Genomic DNA, 15491 nt, shown 5'->3' with positions numbered 1-15491 from the left:
CTCTGTGGTTGAGGTACCAGCCAGTGTTTCACGATCCGGAGCATTAATTCACTGGAGTAATAGTCCGTTTTCATATGCTGTCAGCTTGAGTTCCATGAGCTGCAAACATTTAAAAGATTGCATTTGAACAAAACTAGTTTCCTAAATGCATTTCGAAGCATCCTAAGAAGTGTTGCATTTTTTCAACCCTTACCTTATGAAGAACCTATACTGGATAAAGGGGTCCTGTTGTCTCTTCAATTGGTTCTGAGTTGTGGAAAGAAAAAGTTGAGTTAGTTTTGAGTCCTGCTCTGAAATAAGAGTTTTGTTAAAAAAAGACGCTGTAATGTTAACATCTCACCACGTAAGGTCCTCCTGGACCTGCACTGATGTACTAGAACGCCTATGAGCAAGGCTCCACAAACAATTACAGCTGCCAGGACAGATAAACTGGTAATTGCTGCCACCCTCCAGGAATCCGAAGCCTCTGAGGGCGGGCCTTAAAAACACAGGACAATGTTACTGGAAGATCTCCAGCTCTTCACATAATACAGAAAGAATCTGACCACTCCTTTTCTGTACGTAATCTTTGACCTATTGCAAAAGCATCTACTTGCAATGCATTCTCATGAGTGTGTAACTTTAGCAATGGTGATGGGAATATCAGACCATTTTAATGACTTGAATCTTTCAGTCTTGTTCAACAAAATTAACAGTTTTTTAAATTCAAGTTATCTTGTTAAAATTAAATTTCGCATTGTCATTCGCAGTCTTTGAAAATAGTAGAAAATAGGAAAAATAAGCTTACTTATAAGCACTAATAGCCTATGTAGGCTGACATTAATTTTAAAGTAGGCAATGCCTCATATGTAAGGATAAGGTATCTACTATTAAGGTGCAAATAAGGTACAAACATGTAGGCCTACCTTTAGTTTTTGTATATTAGGGTTACCGCCTTAGTAACAGGTCTTTGTATTTTTTTTAATGAGTGTTCGTTAACTCTCACTTTTATTCATACCAACTGTTTGATTGAATATACTCACATGTGTCACATGATGGGGTTTTCGGGTACTGTTTGCATATATAACAAGGTACACATTGTGCGACATCTTTGTTCCAGAATTCGGAATTCGAACAAAGGGCTGAACCTGCCAAAATTGAACAAAGAAGCACACACACAAAAAGGTGTCAAATAGCGGTAGCAAATTACAGCCAAAAAGCTGACAAAAACAACTTCCCCGCACGCGTTTCCTGGTAACTTGGGGTGGGTTCGAGATTTTGCACGTTGCTAAATTACTACTGAATAAGAAGATCCAAGAGCTTTCTTCGCCCTGCCTCTTTTTTCATATGAAATGAGATGGGAAATTCCGTTGAAGTGATGCGGTGGTGCTCTCGCGGGGAAACGGTAGGCTATTACTCATGCTCTGTGTGCGTAAGCAAGTCTGAGCTCGATCACGGCCAGACTATTATGATGCGGACCCTGAGTGCATGCAAAGTGTCCTACTGCGAGAACCGAGGACATGGAAAAGCGACTTCAAGAGAACTAATGGAGTCATCCGTGAAAGCTCAAGCTGCGGGGCTTCCGCACATGCTCGCACTCAGGGGAGATATATAAGCTACGTTAAAGGAAATAGCGGTAAGGCAGGTACCACAGACAGTCTTTCGCATAAACAGCTGCGGTCTACATATGATTAACATCTGCAAACTAATCAGCTGCAGTACTCTGTCACGTGACTTCTAGAACACCGGCAGATTCCAGACTTCCTCTTGATTTCTCATCCTTGTGAAGTGCGGCGCTACATGTATCCCTATCAAATGACAATTACTAGTCGGAGCAGCTTAATTAAAATAAATAAAAGTGCAAATTGAATTTCAAATCTATTCTTGACTAGTTGTGTGACGAACAACGTATGGCCCTACTGCTCACGTTGATTTGTAATCTGATATTGGTCAGGCATTATAGCCTAGGCTACTGTATTAAAGAGAAACGTAAAGATCTGCATGTTTATGTCATATACATTAAAGCACATTTAAAAACGGATAACTTCAGGAAGTAGGCTATATGGAATCAGACCTCAGTACATTTTTAAATCATGTGGTGAATGTGGGCAGCTCATCCAAAGGTTAATTCATACATGCTACTGAAATCACAGTCCTCACTGCGCCCTTGAGCAATAATAGTAAAATATCAAAGCCTTGTATGTTTTATCCTGCACACCCTAGCAAGATAAATTATCAGTAAACATCAGCTTGAATTTCAGCCCCCCAGTGTCAGTAGTTCTCAAGCTTTGTAATCCAAGGACCCCTTTTGTCAAAGTTTATATTTGAAGGCCCTCCTTACACAGCCTGGGGTTCCTTTTCTTGTACTTCTACTGAAATGACGATGTGCCATGTTTTACGTGCTTTTAAAATGAACATTAATTAGGGTTTCAATAAAATCATGAATTGACAATGGTTTTATTGATGCGTGAAAAGTTCTTTGTTACGAAAATATTTTTTTTAAAGAAAAGTAATATAATCAAATAATTAACATTTTAATTATTATTAATTATTCTAATGAAAAACGGCACGGTTTTGTTTCCATATGTTGTATGCTGCACACACAAAAATTATACATAGGCTAATATTTTGCAGCCACCTTGGAAGTGTTTGTAAGGCCCCCTAGTGGGCCTGAGGCCCCTAGAGAACCACTACAGTAGGCTATATTGATGATCTAAGCATTTTTGATGTAAATGATTAAATGCATAAGACTTTAAATCTAACTTCCTCGTTATAACGAAACTTTGTGACATGACATGAATCAGTTTTCTTTCTGTATTAAATCACTGCTTAATTAAAGCCAGTGAATACAGGGCATATGGGCACTGTCCAAGACATTGCCTACGACTTTTCCATAACAGACAATGCACTTTTTTCATCCCTGTTAACTGTTCCAGCAGTAACGTATGCCAAAGTAACAAAGACACTACATGCTTCATGTTCCTCGTAGAAAGATGAAGCCTCTTGTTCACAGCTGGGCACAATACAACCCATGGAGCGGGCGGGAGTGAAATAAGAGCATTGGAATGCGGAACCGGTGGGAACAGTAACTAGTAAAGGAAGCGATTACGAATGAATCAGTTTAACTCCACTGACTCCACGTCTCTCCATGTTCACAGCAAGAGGACAAATGAGACATAAAGGTTGGGACTTTTCTCACCAGCAGAAAAATACATAACAAACATCACACATACGCTCTGTTATAACATGGGGATATTAAGCAAGTAAATGGGAATATTCTTACTTTTATCCGCGTTTATTCCATTAATGAGCGTGGCGATCAATAGAGTAATCCAATAGAGGCAACGCAACATAGCACCGGTATCCATTGAGCTTTATATATATATATATTGAAATCCCACAGCGATTTCAAAAGATTAAAAGCCACAAATAGGTTTCAAGCATAGCAAAATCGGCGCTTGTGAATGATCCACCCCACACTTTCAGCCTTGTTTTAATAGCGCCCACACCCACGCTTTGGGTTCAACTCCTCTATGAGTCATTTCCTATGAAACGTTACTGTTCTGAGATTCTGTGGCCGTATCTCAAAAGCTTGTGGGCTGTCTGTGTAGACAGCGTTTAGGGCGTCCGCAAGACTTCAAATTGAGTTGAGAACAAACATCAAGATTTTCCCAGCAAACAAAATACCTTCTAACGTTTTACTAACGTCCCCTTTAAGCCATGAAACATTATTTCTGAATGTTCTCCTAAGTTCCGTTTTTAAAGTTTCACATTGCATCTTATAATGGTTTTTATTACTGTTCCCATGCAATGCGAATATTAAGTTCAAATTGCGAACATATCCTGAACTAAGACACTCTTCTACCAGTTCATTTTTTTTTTTTTTTGTAAATCAAACACAGCCCGACTGGTACTCTGATATTTCAGTGAGACGCTTCTTTTTAGTGAGTCATGCGTCCCGTTGCTGAACTAAAGACACATTGCCTATTCATTATAGTGAGTCAAAAACAAAAAGTGACTGATCCGTCTTTTTCATGCAAATGAAACGGTTCTCTTCGTGAATGCAAAACATTTATGAATGTCAGACTGCTGATGGCATCTACTAAGAATTTAGAAATATTTCTAATACTAAAAATATTCTTCCTCAAAAGTAATAAAAGTACTGTTATTGTTGTTACCGCTAAAGATCCGAACTCGTAAAGAGGAAGCGGAATTGTTATTTCTTTATGATGCCCAAAACGATGTCTAAGCAGGCAACTCGCTAGGCTTTGAAACACGGCCCTAGAATCTCTGTATTCACAGCACGAGTGGGAAACCTTGAATGATGGTAAACGCACAAAGCGCCTGTTCACTGACAATAATTTCGGTTTTACTTTCAAGCACTACATTTACGTGAAAAAGCAAAATTCTCTAGTAATAGGGAATATCCGCTATTATAATATTGATGGTCTTGTTGACGTAAGGAGTTGATGTCAGACCAATCAAGAAAACTCCTTAAATGAATAAACGTTTAAACCAAGTCAGTTTGCAAAAAGAAGTACTTTTTGTAAGAGCATGAACTAGAGACCTCAGTCTCCGCACAGAGTATGTTTGAGCAAAATAGGCACATTAAAGTCACCCCACCCAACTACGTAATTCACTGTCTATGGTCCAAGGGAGCAAACAACAGTTCAGTGTTTGGCAGACACACAACACAGACTGGGAGGAAAAGCAGTGCAACAGTTATTAATACGATCAGAACTGCAAAACCATGGGTGCGGGGAATGACATTAGGTCAATTGCGCAATATAATGAAAAACATTTGCATATATTTTCCGGGCAAGAATTTGCAAGTAAAAAAAAAAAAAAACGCGTGGTAGGTTTTATTTTCTACCCAATGATGAGCTTCCCCAGTGATCCTTTTCGAATAGTATGCAACTCTGCATATCTATCTAAACCATCTGAAGTGACACACATGCATTGTGCAAACTGGCAGACAACATATATACTGCAATATTACATGTGCAAAGTCCAGTTTCAATTTATCCTTTTGCACCAAGTACAACAATAACATTACCATTAAAATTAAAAGCCAGATTCATCTAGCCAATCAATCTTCAATGCAAAATACATTGCATACATTTTGTCTAGGTTAACATCAAAGCAGAGAGCTAAGTTCACAGATAATTGTATCCAGTTTTTATTTTTTTGTGAAACTGTGCAACAGTTATTGACATACAATGATGATAGATCTGGTATGGGCACTGTATGGTTTGGTATATGGTACCTACTGAGAAATTGTAAAAACTGACTGACTGACTAACTACATTACTAGATAGTGTTACTTTATGACTCAGATAAGGTCATAATTGTCAAAACAAAACAGTTTCTTTTTAACTTTGAATGTCACTCATTCTGTGGAGTTATGACATTTATGATATATTGAAATCTGAGCAGATACAGATAGATTCCCTCTTTTTTCATGGTCATTCAACAAAATGCATGTAAAAAATTAAATAATAATTGCAGTACTTTAAAGAACAGACAAAATTTAAGAGACAAAACTCAATGGATTCTTCTGCAATGAAGAAGCACTGCTTGCGTGCTGCAGACCATGAATACTTCACAAATCTTTCCATTCTGTCACTGTCTGTTTGGTCACAAGCACCACCTATAACAGATGGGAGTGAAAGTGGCTCCTCAGAACATTTTAAAATACCATATTATGGTAATATTGTGCTTCAAGACCACTTTCATCCGTTCTTTCTCATCCACTTTTTTCAGTCCATCAAAAAGTGCACACTAAATTAGGTGATGTAGATGCGGTGGAAGTCGTTTGCCCCGAATGCAGCATTGCATTTGGGGCACTTCCTCTGGCGAGTGTCGTAGCGCGTCTTCAAGCATTCATAGCAGAAGACGTGGAAACACTTAGTGAGGACAGTCTCCTTATCTCGGGTATTACAACAGGGACAACGTAATTTAGCCTAGAAAGGAGACAACAAATAAGGTCAGCCACAAATGATACAGTATTAAGCTAATCTACAAAGCAATAAATGTGTGAAATTCATTTCATAGACACATTAACTGTGCCTATAAAAAATGTTTTTTTAAAAGGATGAGTTGGACCAAATAGTACAGGAAAAGCAGACAGCTAGCGGCCAGCACACAGGGGAAAAAAAAACCCATCCCAGTTGGATTCCTCAAGATGTTGGCTGGAAGAATAGCCACAGTGTGTAATCTACGCAAAGAGTGGCTACTTTGAAGAAGCTAAAATTATATGACAGTTTAACCTAGTTTGGTCACAAAATGTTTCCCACACTTCCATTTGTGTTTTCATAACTTTGATGACTTCATTATTGTAAAATTGTAAAAAAAAAAAAATAATAATAATAATATTAACGTTCTTCGCAGTTATCTGATCAAATAGATTAAAATATAGAAAAAAAACATATTGTGAAATTATTACAATTTAAAAAAATGTTTTCTATTTGAATACATTTAAAAATGTTACTTGCTGCTCAATATTTTTGGGGAACCTGAGACACCTTTTTATTCAAGACTATTAGATGAATATAATGTTCAAACAAACAGCATTTACTTGAAATGGAAATCTTGTTAAACATTACTGTCTTACGGTCACTGTCGATCAATTAAATGCATTTGCTGAATAAAAGTACTCATGTCCCCAATCTAAAAAAATAAAAATAAAACCTGAAATTTTGTCTGACCTTATACTGATTAATTTCTTCTTGCAGAATCTCATCAGCATCTGTGTACACCTCAACTTTCTTCTGTTTCTCCAGCTTACGCCGCAGTCTGGACAAGTCCTCCTGAAAAGAACAGCACAGTAGAAGAGTTTTCACACACATCGTTCTCACATGTTTCTATCCCAAACTTTTCTACAACGCATGTGCCCATGCACCTGTGCTTTCTTGAGGTTGACGCTCTCCCTCTCACGGGCCGTGCGGTTGTCTAATACTGAGGCTTGGATTTCCCTCAGTTTGGTCTGAGTGTGTTCCAGCTGTACTTTAAGGTCCTCGGCCAACTGGGCCGCCTCCACTGCCTGATCCATTGTGCAAAAAGACAAGCATTAAAGTCATGGTTGTCATAGACATGAGAACAGAGGTGGGCGTCTGTGATCCGGTTTTACCTTGCGCTTGTTGAGCTCCAGGGCTTGAGTACGCAGCGCCAGCTCCTTCTCCAGTGTGGCCAGTGTGCTCTGCAGGACACCCTCCTTTTCTTCTAGTTTCTGCACTACCAGCAGCTGAGCATCCACCTGGGAGAGAGTTAAAGAGCGGATGCCAACTACATCAGTATTTTTGGGAGATAACTTTGTGTGCAAACACTGCCTGCAAAGTCAGCCTAAGCTTTCAGGTGTAGCCCGAGTCATCGCACTGCCATAGAGCCCACTGACTAGCAGATTATAAAAATGTTTGTTTTGCACATTCATAAATTCACATGTGGGTGCATCGTGATTTTTTGACAAATTTCTGTTTTTTTGTTTTTTTGCGAACCTGGGTTTTGAAAGTAAGCACTTGGTCTGCCAATTCCTCTTTCTCCTCCCGCAGAAGCTTGTAAATCTGGTTGGATTTGATTCTTTCACTCATAAGTTTGAAGTTGGCATCGTCTTTCTCTCTGAGCTGCTGCATGAGTCTGCTGTTCTGCTCCTGCATGTCTTCAAATGCCTGTCCTGTCACATCCATCTCACTCAGCAGGGCCTCTTCCTCCTGAAAGGTCAACACGGGAATCAGTTCATCTGCTTTTAACTATCAGTAATCTTCTACAGAGGCTATAATCTAGATTTATTCTAACACAAATGTTGACAATTGTTTTGTTCAACTAGACACCTGTTTAGTAGCAGCCAATTTTTTCTGCAAGTGTTCGATGGTCTCCTCGGCCACACGGATCTTACGGAGAGCATCTTCATCTGCCAGTTTTTTGCTTTCCTTTCTTTCCCTCTCCTCCAGTTCCCGAACTCGCTGCCTCAACTCTTCCACCTGCCAAACAATGTCGATGTTAGCATTAAGACAAGGAGCACCCCAAGTGAATTGCATGTTAATGGTTTCGCCACACAGAGACACAGCAAATCTTAGTGGGTGCACATACTTCTGCTTTGGACTTCTTTTCTGCGGCCATAAGTTGCACTTTATCTCGCTGCTCCTTTGGGGCTGATTTGTACATGTCTAGCAGTAGTTTCATTTCCTTCTGAGATTCCTGAGCTTTTCTGTAGACACGGTGCAAGTGATGTGTAGGAGAGGTGACTCAGATGTGAAGTTCATTAAACGCTATACGATATGAGGTGATATTACAGTTGCCCAAAATAGAGAACATTAAAATACAACACAGAAAGTGCTTTCCATCTTCAGGTTTATACTTAGTGTTTGTGTGTGTGTGTGTGTGTGTGTGTGTGTATACAGTGAAAATATCATCACCTTTTAAAATAATCACATTTTGCCGCTTTGCAGCCTGAAATGAAGACTGTATACACACACACTTTAATTAAAATAAATGTCACTTGCTTTGATCTAGGCTGAAAGATGAGACATACTTGAGCTCTCCTCGAAGCATCTTCAGTGTGTCAGAGTCCTTCCTTTTCAGCTCCTCACTCCGCTGTCTCTCCCGCTCTCTCTCTCGCTCCCTCTCTCTCTCTGCCTCCCTCTCTCTCTCCCGTGCCCGTTGCCTTTCCAGCTCTCTCCTCCTCTCTTCCTCTTCCTCCTGGTCATCATCCTCCTCTTTCTTAACTTCCAGTCCTCCGTCACCCACACTTTCTTCCAACATCAGTGCACCTGCATCTCCACTCTGGCACTTCAACTGAATAACAACATGAGTGACTTTACACAGAGAACAATTCAGTTAAACTGTAATCATTTTGAAAACACTAAAAGCCCATATGCAATAACAAATGTGTAGTTAATGGAAGATTAGATAGTAAAAGTTTTGGAGTTATTTATTTTCTTTACAACAATTTAAAAATGATGCTTTTGCTGTTTGAAAACAAGCTATATTCTTTCATAAACATGTATAAATAGATAGATAGATAGATAGATAGATAGATAGATAGATAGATAGATAGATAGATAGATAGATAGATAGATAGATAATCATTGTGATTGAATGTTTCCACCTTAAATTTCTGTTATCGTGGGAAATCAAAAAACAGTCAATGGAGACCAGCATGAGCAATACCTTGTTTATTTCCATCTGTGTCTCACGAAGTTTCCGCTTATATCTCTGCACATCACCTTTCAGCTGATGATTATGGTTTTGAAGACTGCTGATTAAATGTCTCATTTCTCTGTTTATTGGGCCTAAAGTGAATGAGAGAAAAAAAAAAAAAAAAAAAAAAAAAAAAAAACAGGCAAGAGAGAGATAGTGATTCTTATAGTCATTTAAATAACAGTAACAAATGTCTTGGTTTGTGATGCTTAGTAAAACGTAAACCCCAGGCAAAACAATGAAGAGGAGAAGTGATGACAGGATACACCACCCACACAGATTTCCTTGCTACAGCCATGGTTACTGTAAAACAAACGGGCCTTGGGAAATTCACTAAGGAATCCCACCTAACCCTAAACGCGTGACAACCAAAATGAAAATCATTTTTATGAGTGATGCTACCTGCTTGCTCATTGGCTGCAAGATTCTGTTCAAACTCGATCCGTAGCATTTCATATTCCTTGCGCACCTGGGCCAGCGTGTCCTCCAGCTGGATGACCTCAGTGCGTAACTTTTTCTGAAGAGACAGCTCATCACTCTAGAAACAGAGAGAATGACATTCAAACACTCAGAAAAAAACATACTCCGATAGAACTAGAAGATATCTGTCCTGTCTTCTCTCTTACTTCCATGTGCTCGATCTGCCGCAGGTGAGCGTTTTTGGCTGTCAGCAGCAGAGCTCTGGCTTCGTCCAGCTGGGTCTTCACACTTAGAGACTCATTGTACAGCAGAGAGAACTGTGATTGGAGGCACTTGTACTCTGGCGTCTCCTTCAACACATCCTCTGGTATATTCCTCAGATCCATCTAGAGGGATACAGAGGTCAGTAATGCATCATAAAAAAAAAAATCCCTATGATATGCCCTCACCCAGCTTCCTGCTTCAACAGGAACTCCGTTGAGTTGTTAAAGAAAACTATTCTCATCGAATAATGCAATAGGGTCATTACTGGGAAGTTTGAGATGATGTTTTATTATCATTAAACTCGAACACCTTTAATTTCTCGCTCTCCCGAACAGCTTCCTGTAGCTCTTGCTGGAGTTTCTCAAGCTCTGCCATGCGGCTGTTGGCAAGTTCTTGGTTCTGCTCCAGTTCGGCATTCAGAGACTCGAACTGAGAAAAGAGAAATACTTATTGGACAATCTGATGTACAATGAGACTGGAATCAGGTCTACATCATTGCAATAAACAAATTTTATTAAAACTACATATAGACATTTGTAAAAAAAAAAAAAAAAAAAAAAAAAATGTTTTAGGTTACCATTTTTGAAGTACTTTAAAATATTAAATGGAAATTAAAAATATTGCCTTTGCAACTAACTGAAATAAGTTTAAGTACTACAATTCCTAAAACTTAAAATTAAATGAAAGCTGATGAAAATAGCGCATAAATGACTTTAAAAGAAACATGAAAAAAGCTAATTCAAAATATTAATACTATAGTAGTATGCAAATAATACTAAAATACAGCTGTTTCACAGTTTACCTTCTGTATACTTAGTGTGATTTGACCACCTGGTAATCCACCTGAACTGCCAGTGGCATGGTAACCGGTGTTAAGCTGATTTGGGGAAAAAATAAATAAATGAATACATGTTCAAGAAATCAACAAAACAAAACACATTTAAAAAAAATTATTAATACTCCCCATATTCAAACCACAAAAAGATTAACGTCACTGCATTATAATATGTATTGACTGTATATTTTGCCTGTATGTTGCTTTGCTTTACTGTGTCTACTGTAAATGACAGTTCATGCAGTACAGTTTCCTTTCCAAAGGAAGTACTGATAGACATGCAAACAACACGATTACTAGGAGAATGAACTGCAAAAGAAATACACTGCATGAAAGAAATGAATCTTATTTTCAGTTACGAAGAAAAAGCCGACCTGCTCCAGAGCTTCTGCTAGGTGTTTATTCAGCTTCTGCTCTCTCTTACGAAGTTTTTCAATGTCCCACTGCAGATCCTCCACAGCGGTTTCCATCTCAGACACTTTAGTCTCTGAACTTGTCACTTTGTCAATCAATTCATTATACTGTGGAAGCAAATACACACACACACACACACACACACATCTTTAAAATTGGGATAGGCAGTTTTATACTGATACTTAAAAAATAAGTTTTTATATACACTTCCGTTCAAAAGTTTGGGGTTGGCAAGACTTATTTTAAAAATGTTAAATATCATATGCTTACCAAGCAATTACTTCAGTCTTTAGTTACATGATTTAGTCACATGATGATTTAAATAAGCTGATATTGTTCTTAAGAAACGTTTCTTAGTATGATTCAATGTTGAATATTTTTTATGGAAACCATGACACATTTTTTCATAAGTCTGTGATTAAAAGAACGTTAAAACAAAAACACGATTTATTTGCAACAGAATGTTGCGGAAAAAAAAAAGCATTTACTTTTAATCAGTTTAATGTGGATACATTAAAACACTGATCCCAAACTTTTGAACGGTAACATTAACATATAATCAATATAAATAGAATAAGCTCAAATAAAACTAGGTAAACAGATACCTCCAATGACATTTTGTGGTGTTTCCCTTGAAGGGAGTATGCAAGATCTTGCAGTCGATTATGTTCCTCTAGAAGTGTGTGGTTTGTGGCAATAATCTCTCGCTGACTATCATCCTCACACACTGACAAGAACAAAGTGAAAAAAAAATTATGCAAACTAAACCATTTAAAGATGCTTTTTCTATAATAAACAGTTTGTGCTTTGAGAATCACACAAAATTAATTCTTATTTTACCAGCTGACTGCACTCGGGTACACAGCTCATCAATGGTGGTATGCAGACGGTCAAATATGCAGACCATACAGGCCACAGCACCCTTGCTGAACTGCATCCTGTCCTGTAGATGCAGTGTGAGCTCCTCCTCACTGCTGTTATCCAGAGTGGCCAGGAAAGCCTTTGCACTCTCGCTGAGAGGTGGTGGAGGTGGAGGAACTTACAAAATAATAATAAAAAAAATAAATAGACCAAAAACAATATGAATGTGGATTGTAAAAACTGCTATGAACAGTTTCTGTGTGGCCTAGCAGATAACAAACACAAGATGCATTAGTGTTTTACATTTCAATTTTGATCCTTTGTTAACCATGTAAAGCAGGAGTCACCAAACTCGGTCCTGGGGGGTCTGTGTCCTGCAGAGTTTAGCTCCAACTTGCCTCAACAAACCTGCCTGGAAGTTTCAAGTGTAGCTAGTAAAAACTTGATTAGCTGGTTCAGGTGTGTTTGATTAGGGTTGGAGCTAAACTCTCCAGGACACCGGCCCTCTAGGAATGAGTTTGGTGACCCCTGCTGTAAAGGCTGAAATGTGAAATACTAATAAAAAACAAAAAACAAATAATTTCTAAAATAATTAGCATGTGTTGTTTCTTGAGTATCAGATTTGATATGTTAGGATTTTTTATGGCTTATAAAATATGATAATATGTGGATAAAGAATACATACTCGAGGAGGTAAATAATAAAAAAATAAAAAGCAAAAATATGCAATTTTTTGCAGACATAAAAAGATAAGATGGAATTCTGATTTCATCCTTAACGATTATTAATAATATAAAAGTTATTCTAACGTTTAGTTCATAAAAACTTTTACAAATTTCTCAGCGAAAAGACACATCTGCCATGACCTGAAAAGGACATTTTTAGTATTGTATTGTTACTTGCTAAAAAAAATTACACATTTTCAAACAGACAACAGAAGCATGCAGTAGATTGAGTACAACTGTTTTTTTTTCCAGCAAGTTTTGAAAATGTGCATATCAATATGAAACAGTAGGCTTTGCAGGGTTAATATGATTACTAAATAAATTATAAATATCAACATGATATAAAAGCTGTTGTACTCAATCTACAACATGTATTTGTTGCTTGATTGACAGTATTTTTTAAGCATGGTAACAACCTTTTGTACAATTCTAAAAATGCTTTATTTGACATATTTGTAGATATATATGTACATAGTGTATTGGAGTCTAACTCCTTTCATATTTACCGGGAATTCCATCCTGCATGGGTTCCTTCTCAGAGTCAGGAAGCTGCTGTTGCTGCTCTTGCTCCTGGGTCTGTTCCTTTTCTTGCACTGGTTGTTTTTCTTCTTCCACTGCCTCAGCTGAAAGTGGAGGCTGGGGGAGACCGTCCTCACTTTCTTTTGGAGCTGGCAAAGGAGCAGAAGGTTCAGGAGCAGATGGTGGGGCTGCAGCAGGAACCGGGACGTCTGGAACAGGAGGGGTGGCAAGGGTCTGGACTTGTGTTGGGCCATGCTTAGGCTCCACACGTTGCAGCAGTTCATGGATATTCTCCTCAAGCTGTGGGAACAGAGTGTTCAAATATGCCTGTCTTGCTACTCATTTTAAGTGGTAAAGCAATAGAATAGTGACCAACCTGAGTCCAGCAGCGGTTGACAATAAGCAGTGTGGTGTCATCAGTGGCCTGCCTCTTCTCCAGCTTCTCAATCTTCTCCCTCAACTCATCCTCCAAAGCCTGCCTTTGTTCAAGGCGTTCACAGAGCTTCTTGTTCTTGAACTGAATAACCTTCATGTCCATCTCCTCCTGCAAAAGACAGAAAATGTGGAGAAGTCAATCTTGTTTACAAAGGTTTTCAAGGTTATGAAAGAAACATATACTAATGTTGAAAAGTTTGGGGACTGTAAGATTTGTTTTAAAAGTAATTACACTTTTATTAATTAAGGATGCAATAAATGGATCAAAAGTGACAGTAAAGTCATAATAGCAACATTAAACGAACCGTAGAAGAAACTCCTCCAATGCGGATGGGCTCGATGAGCGTAGTGGTAGTCTTCTCCTCTTTCTTCAGCTTTTTTTCAGGAGGGCCAGGGGGACTATCCCCTCCTGAGGGGCGCTTCCCAGCCCCTGCGCCAGACATGCTTCCCTACAAAATTCACTTAATGTTAGACTCAACTTTAAAGATTATTATAATATCATTAAGACCTTAATCACAGACAAATTATAGGTAGGTAGATAGAATTATTAAACGTCTCTTTTAAAACTGTCATCATATACTCTCACCCTCATGTTGTTCCAAACCTGTATGACTTCCTATCTTTGATGAAATACGAATGGAGGTGTCAGGCACAATGACAGCCTCAGTCATCATTTAGTTTCATTGTGTGGAAATAAATATGCAGTTTAAAGTAAATGATGGCTGACAATGTCACTTCTAAACATTTTTCACAATATTTCCTTTTGGGTTCTACAGAAAAGCAAGTCATACATTGGAATAACATGAGGGTGAGTAAATGATTGAACATTTCATTTTGGGGTGCACTATCACTTTAAGTAAGACAGCTATCAGTTCTGATATTATCAAAAAAGACACTGAAAAGAGATTTTGCATAGATAATATCTACTTAAGTGGCCTAAAATTGGCTTTACATAATCAATATATTACTCTGTTCTCCCAAAACTAAATGGTGAACAATAATGAGATGATTTACACAGAAACAACTGTCACTTAACTCATGAATTTGAGATAGTATGATATTAATGCTGGCTAACGACGGCGAACTAATTTTTACTTATTGGATCTTTTTTTATAATGAAATAAACAATAAAGACGATTTAACAGTCATTTGAACCCTATCACATATTTTAAGTAAAATATTATATTCTTCATTAATTTCAAGCAACCATGGCGCTTTGAATGAAGTTAGCTTCGATGCTAGGTGAAGCCTATCAAGCGAGTTCCAAAAAAACAGGCCTTTTTTACAGTATAAATTACAGTGTGTTATAACTATATGTCATAAGCAATACGACACAGTTTTAGCTACCTCACTGTTAAAAATGTGTATTAAAATATGTCTGTGTTAGTGATTTCCTTTGCAACCACAAACAAACCTCCACTCCAGCCGGAAAACAGGAAGGAAGATAGCGTACATGAACACTGACACTACAGGAAAAAATATTGTCTATCAAAATAAAAGCGAGCGTGTATAGACCATAGACAGGCCCTCACGTATGTTGAAAGTTTTTGTTTCTAGCACTCATACCTTTTTGGACATTTGTTGTAATCACAGATGTATTTGCTCGATTGTGCGATTTAAATAACGTATGGTTGTGCACTCTTTAGTGGTGGTCTGATACATTACGTCACTTCCCCTAAATCGCAGGGTGAAAATAAAAGTTATCAAACGTTTTATTTTTAATGAATTTATTATTTAAATTAATAATGATAAGTATTATTACTAATTTCATTACTAATATAAGTATTGTAATTAATAATTACTACTAATAATTGAAAAAAAAAACTAGCATCAGCTATGAAGAT

General features: G+C 37.9%; 1 protein-coding gene across 3 annotated transcripts; it reads right to left on the bottom strand.

Annotated features, from left to right (window-relative positions):
* Window positions 1-5142: 5142 nt before the first annotated feature.
* LOC128025345 (E3 ubiquitin-protein ligase BRE1B) lies at window positions 5143-15308 on the bottom strand. Of its 3 annotated transcripts, none has more exons than XM_052611606.1 (20): window positions 15214-15308; window positions 13953-14096; window positions 13589-13756; window positions 13200-13512; window positions 11948-12145; window positions 11713-11834; window positions 11068-11214; window positions 10661-10735; window positions 10168-10287; window positions 9801-9980; window positions 9577-9712; window positions 9145-9266; window positions 8507-8769; window positions 8065-8182; window positions 7806-7955; window positions 7473-7685; window positions 7109-7234; window positions 6881-7021; window positions 6687-6788; window positions 5143-5942 (listed from the first exon to the last, which is right to left on the bottom strand). In XM_052611606.1, the coding sequence occupies exons 1-20, from the start codon at window positions 15223-15225 to the stop codon at window positions 5766-5768; spliced, it is 3027 nt and encodes a 1008-aa protein (XP_052467566.1). In that variant the 5' UTR covers window positions 15226-15308; the 3' UTR covers window positions 5143-5765. The 3 variants fall into 3 exon arrangements, with proteins under 3 accessions (XP_052467566.1, XP_052467569.1, XP_052467568.1); XM_052611609.1 differs by lacking the exon at window positions 15214-15308 and adding an exon at window positions 15062-15161; XM_052611608.1 differs by lacking the exon at window positions 15214-15308 and adding an exon at window positions 14234-14256.
* Between the last annotated feature and the right edge of the window lie 183 nt (window positions 15309-15491).

Source organism: Carassius gibelio, chromosome A12 (genome assembly GCF_023724105.1).
Source record: "Carassius gibelio isolate Cgi1373 ecotype wild population from Czech Republic chromosome A12, carGib1.2-hapl.c, whole genome shotgun sequence".
In the NCBI taxonomy this organism is placed as follows: Eukaryota; Metazoa; Chordata; class Actinopteri; order Cypriniformes; family Cyprinidae; genus Carassius; species Carassius gibelio.
Note: the sequence above shows the minus strand (reverse complement) of the source record. Positions and strands in the feature narration are given on the sequence as shown.

What these genes read in the sequence shown, in the direction of transcription:
- LOC128025345 (XM_052611606.1), bottom strand. An exon ending in GGGAGAGCGAGAAATTAAAG is followed by an intron (nt 9,981 to 10,167) that starts GTGTTCGAGTTT and finishes GTATCCCTCTAG; the next exon opens with ATGGATCTGAGGAATATACC. An exon ending in CACAGATGGAAATAAACAAG is followed by an intron (nt 8,770 to 9,144) that starts GTATTGCTCATG and finishes GTTGTTATTCAG; the next exon opens with TTGAAGTGCCAGAGTGGAGA.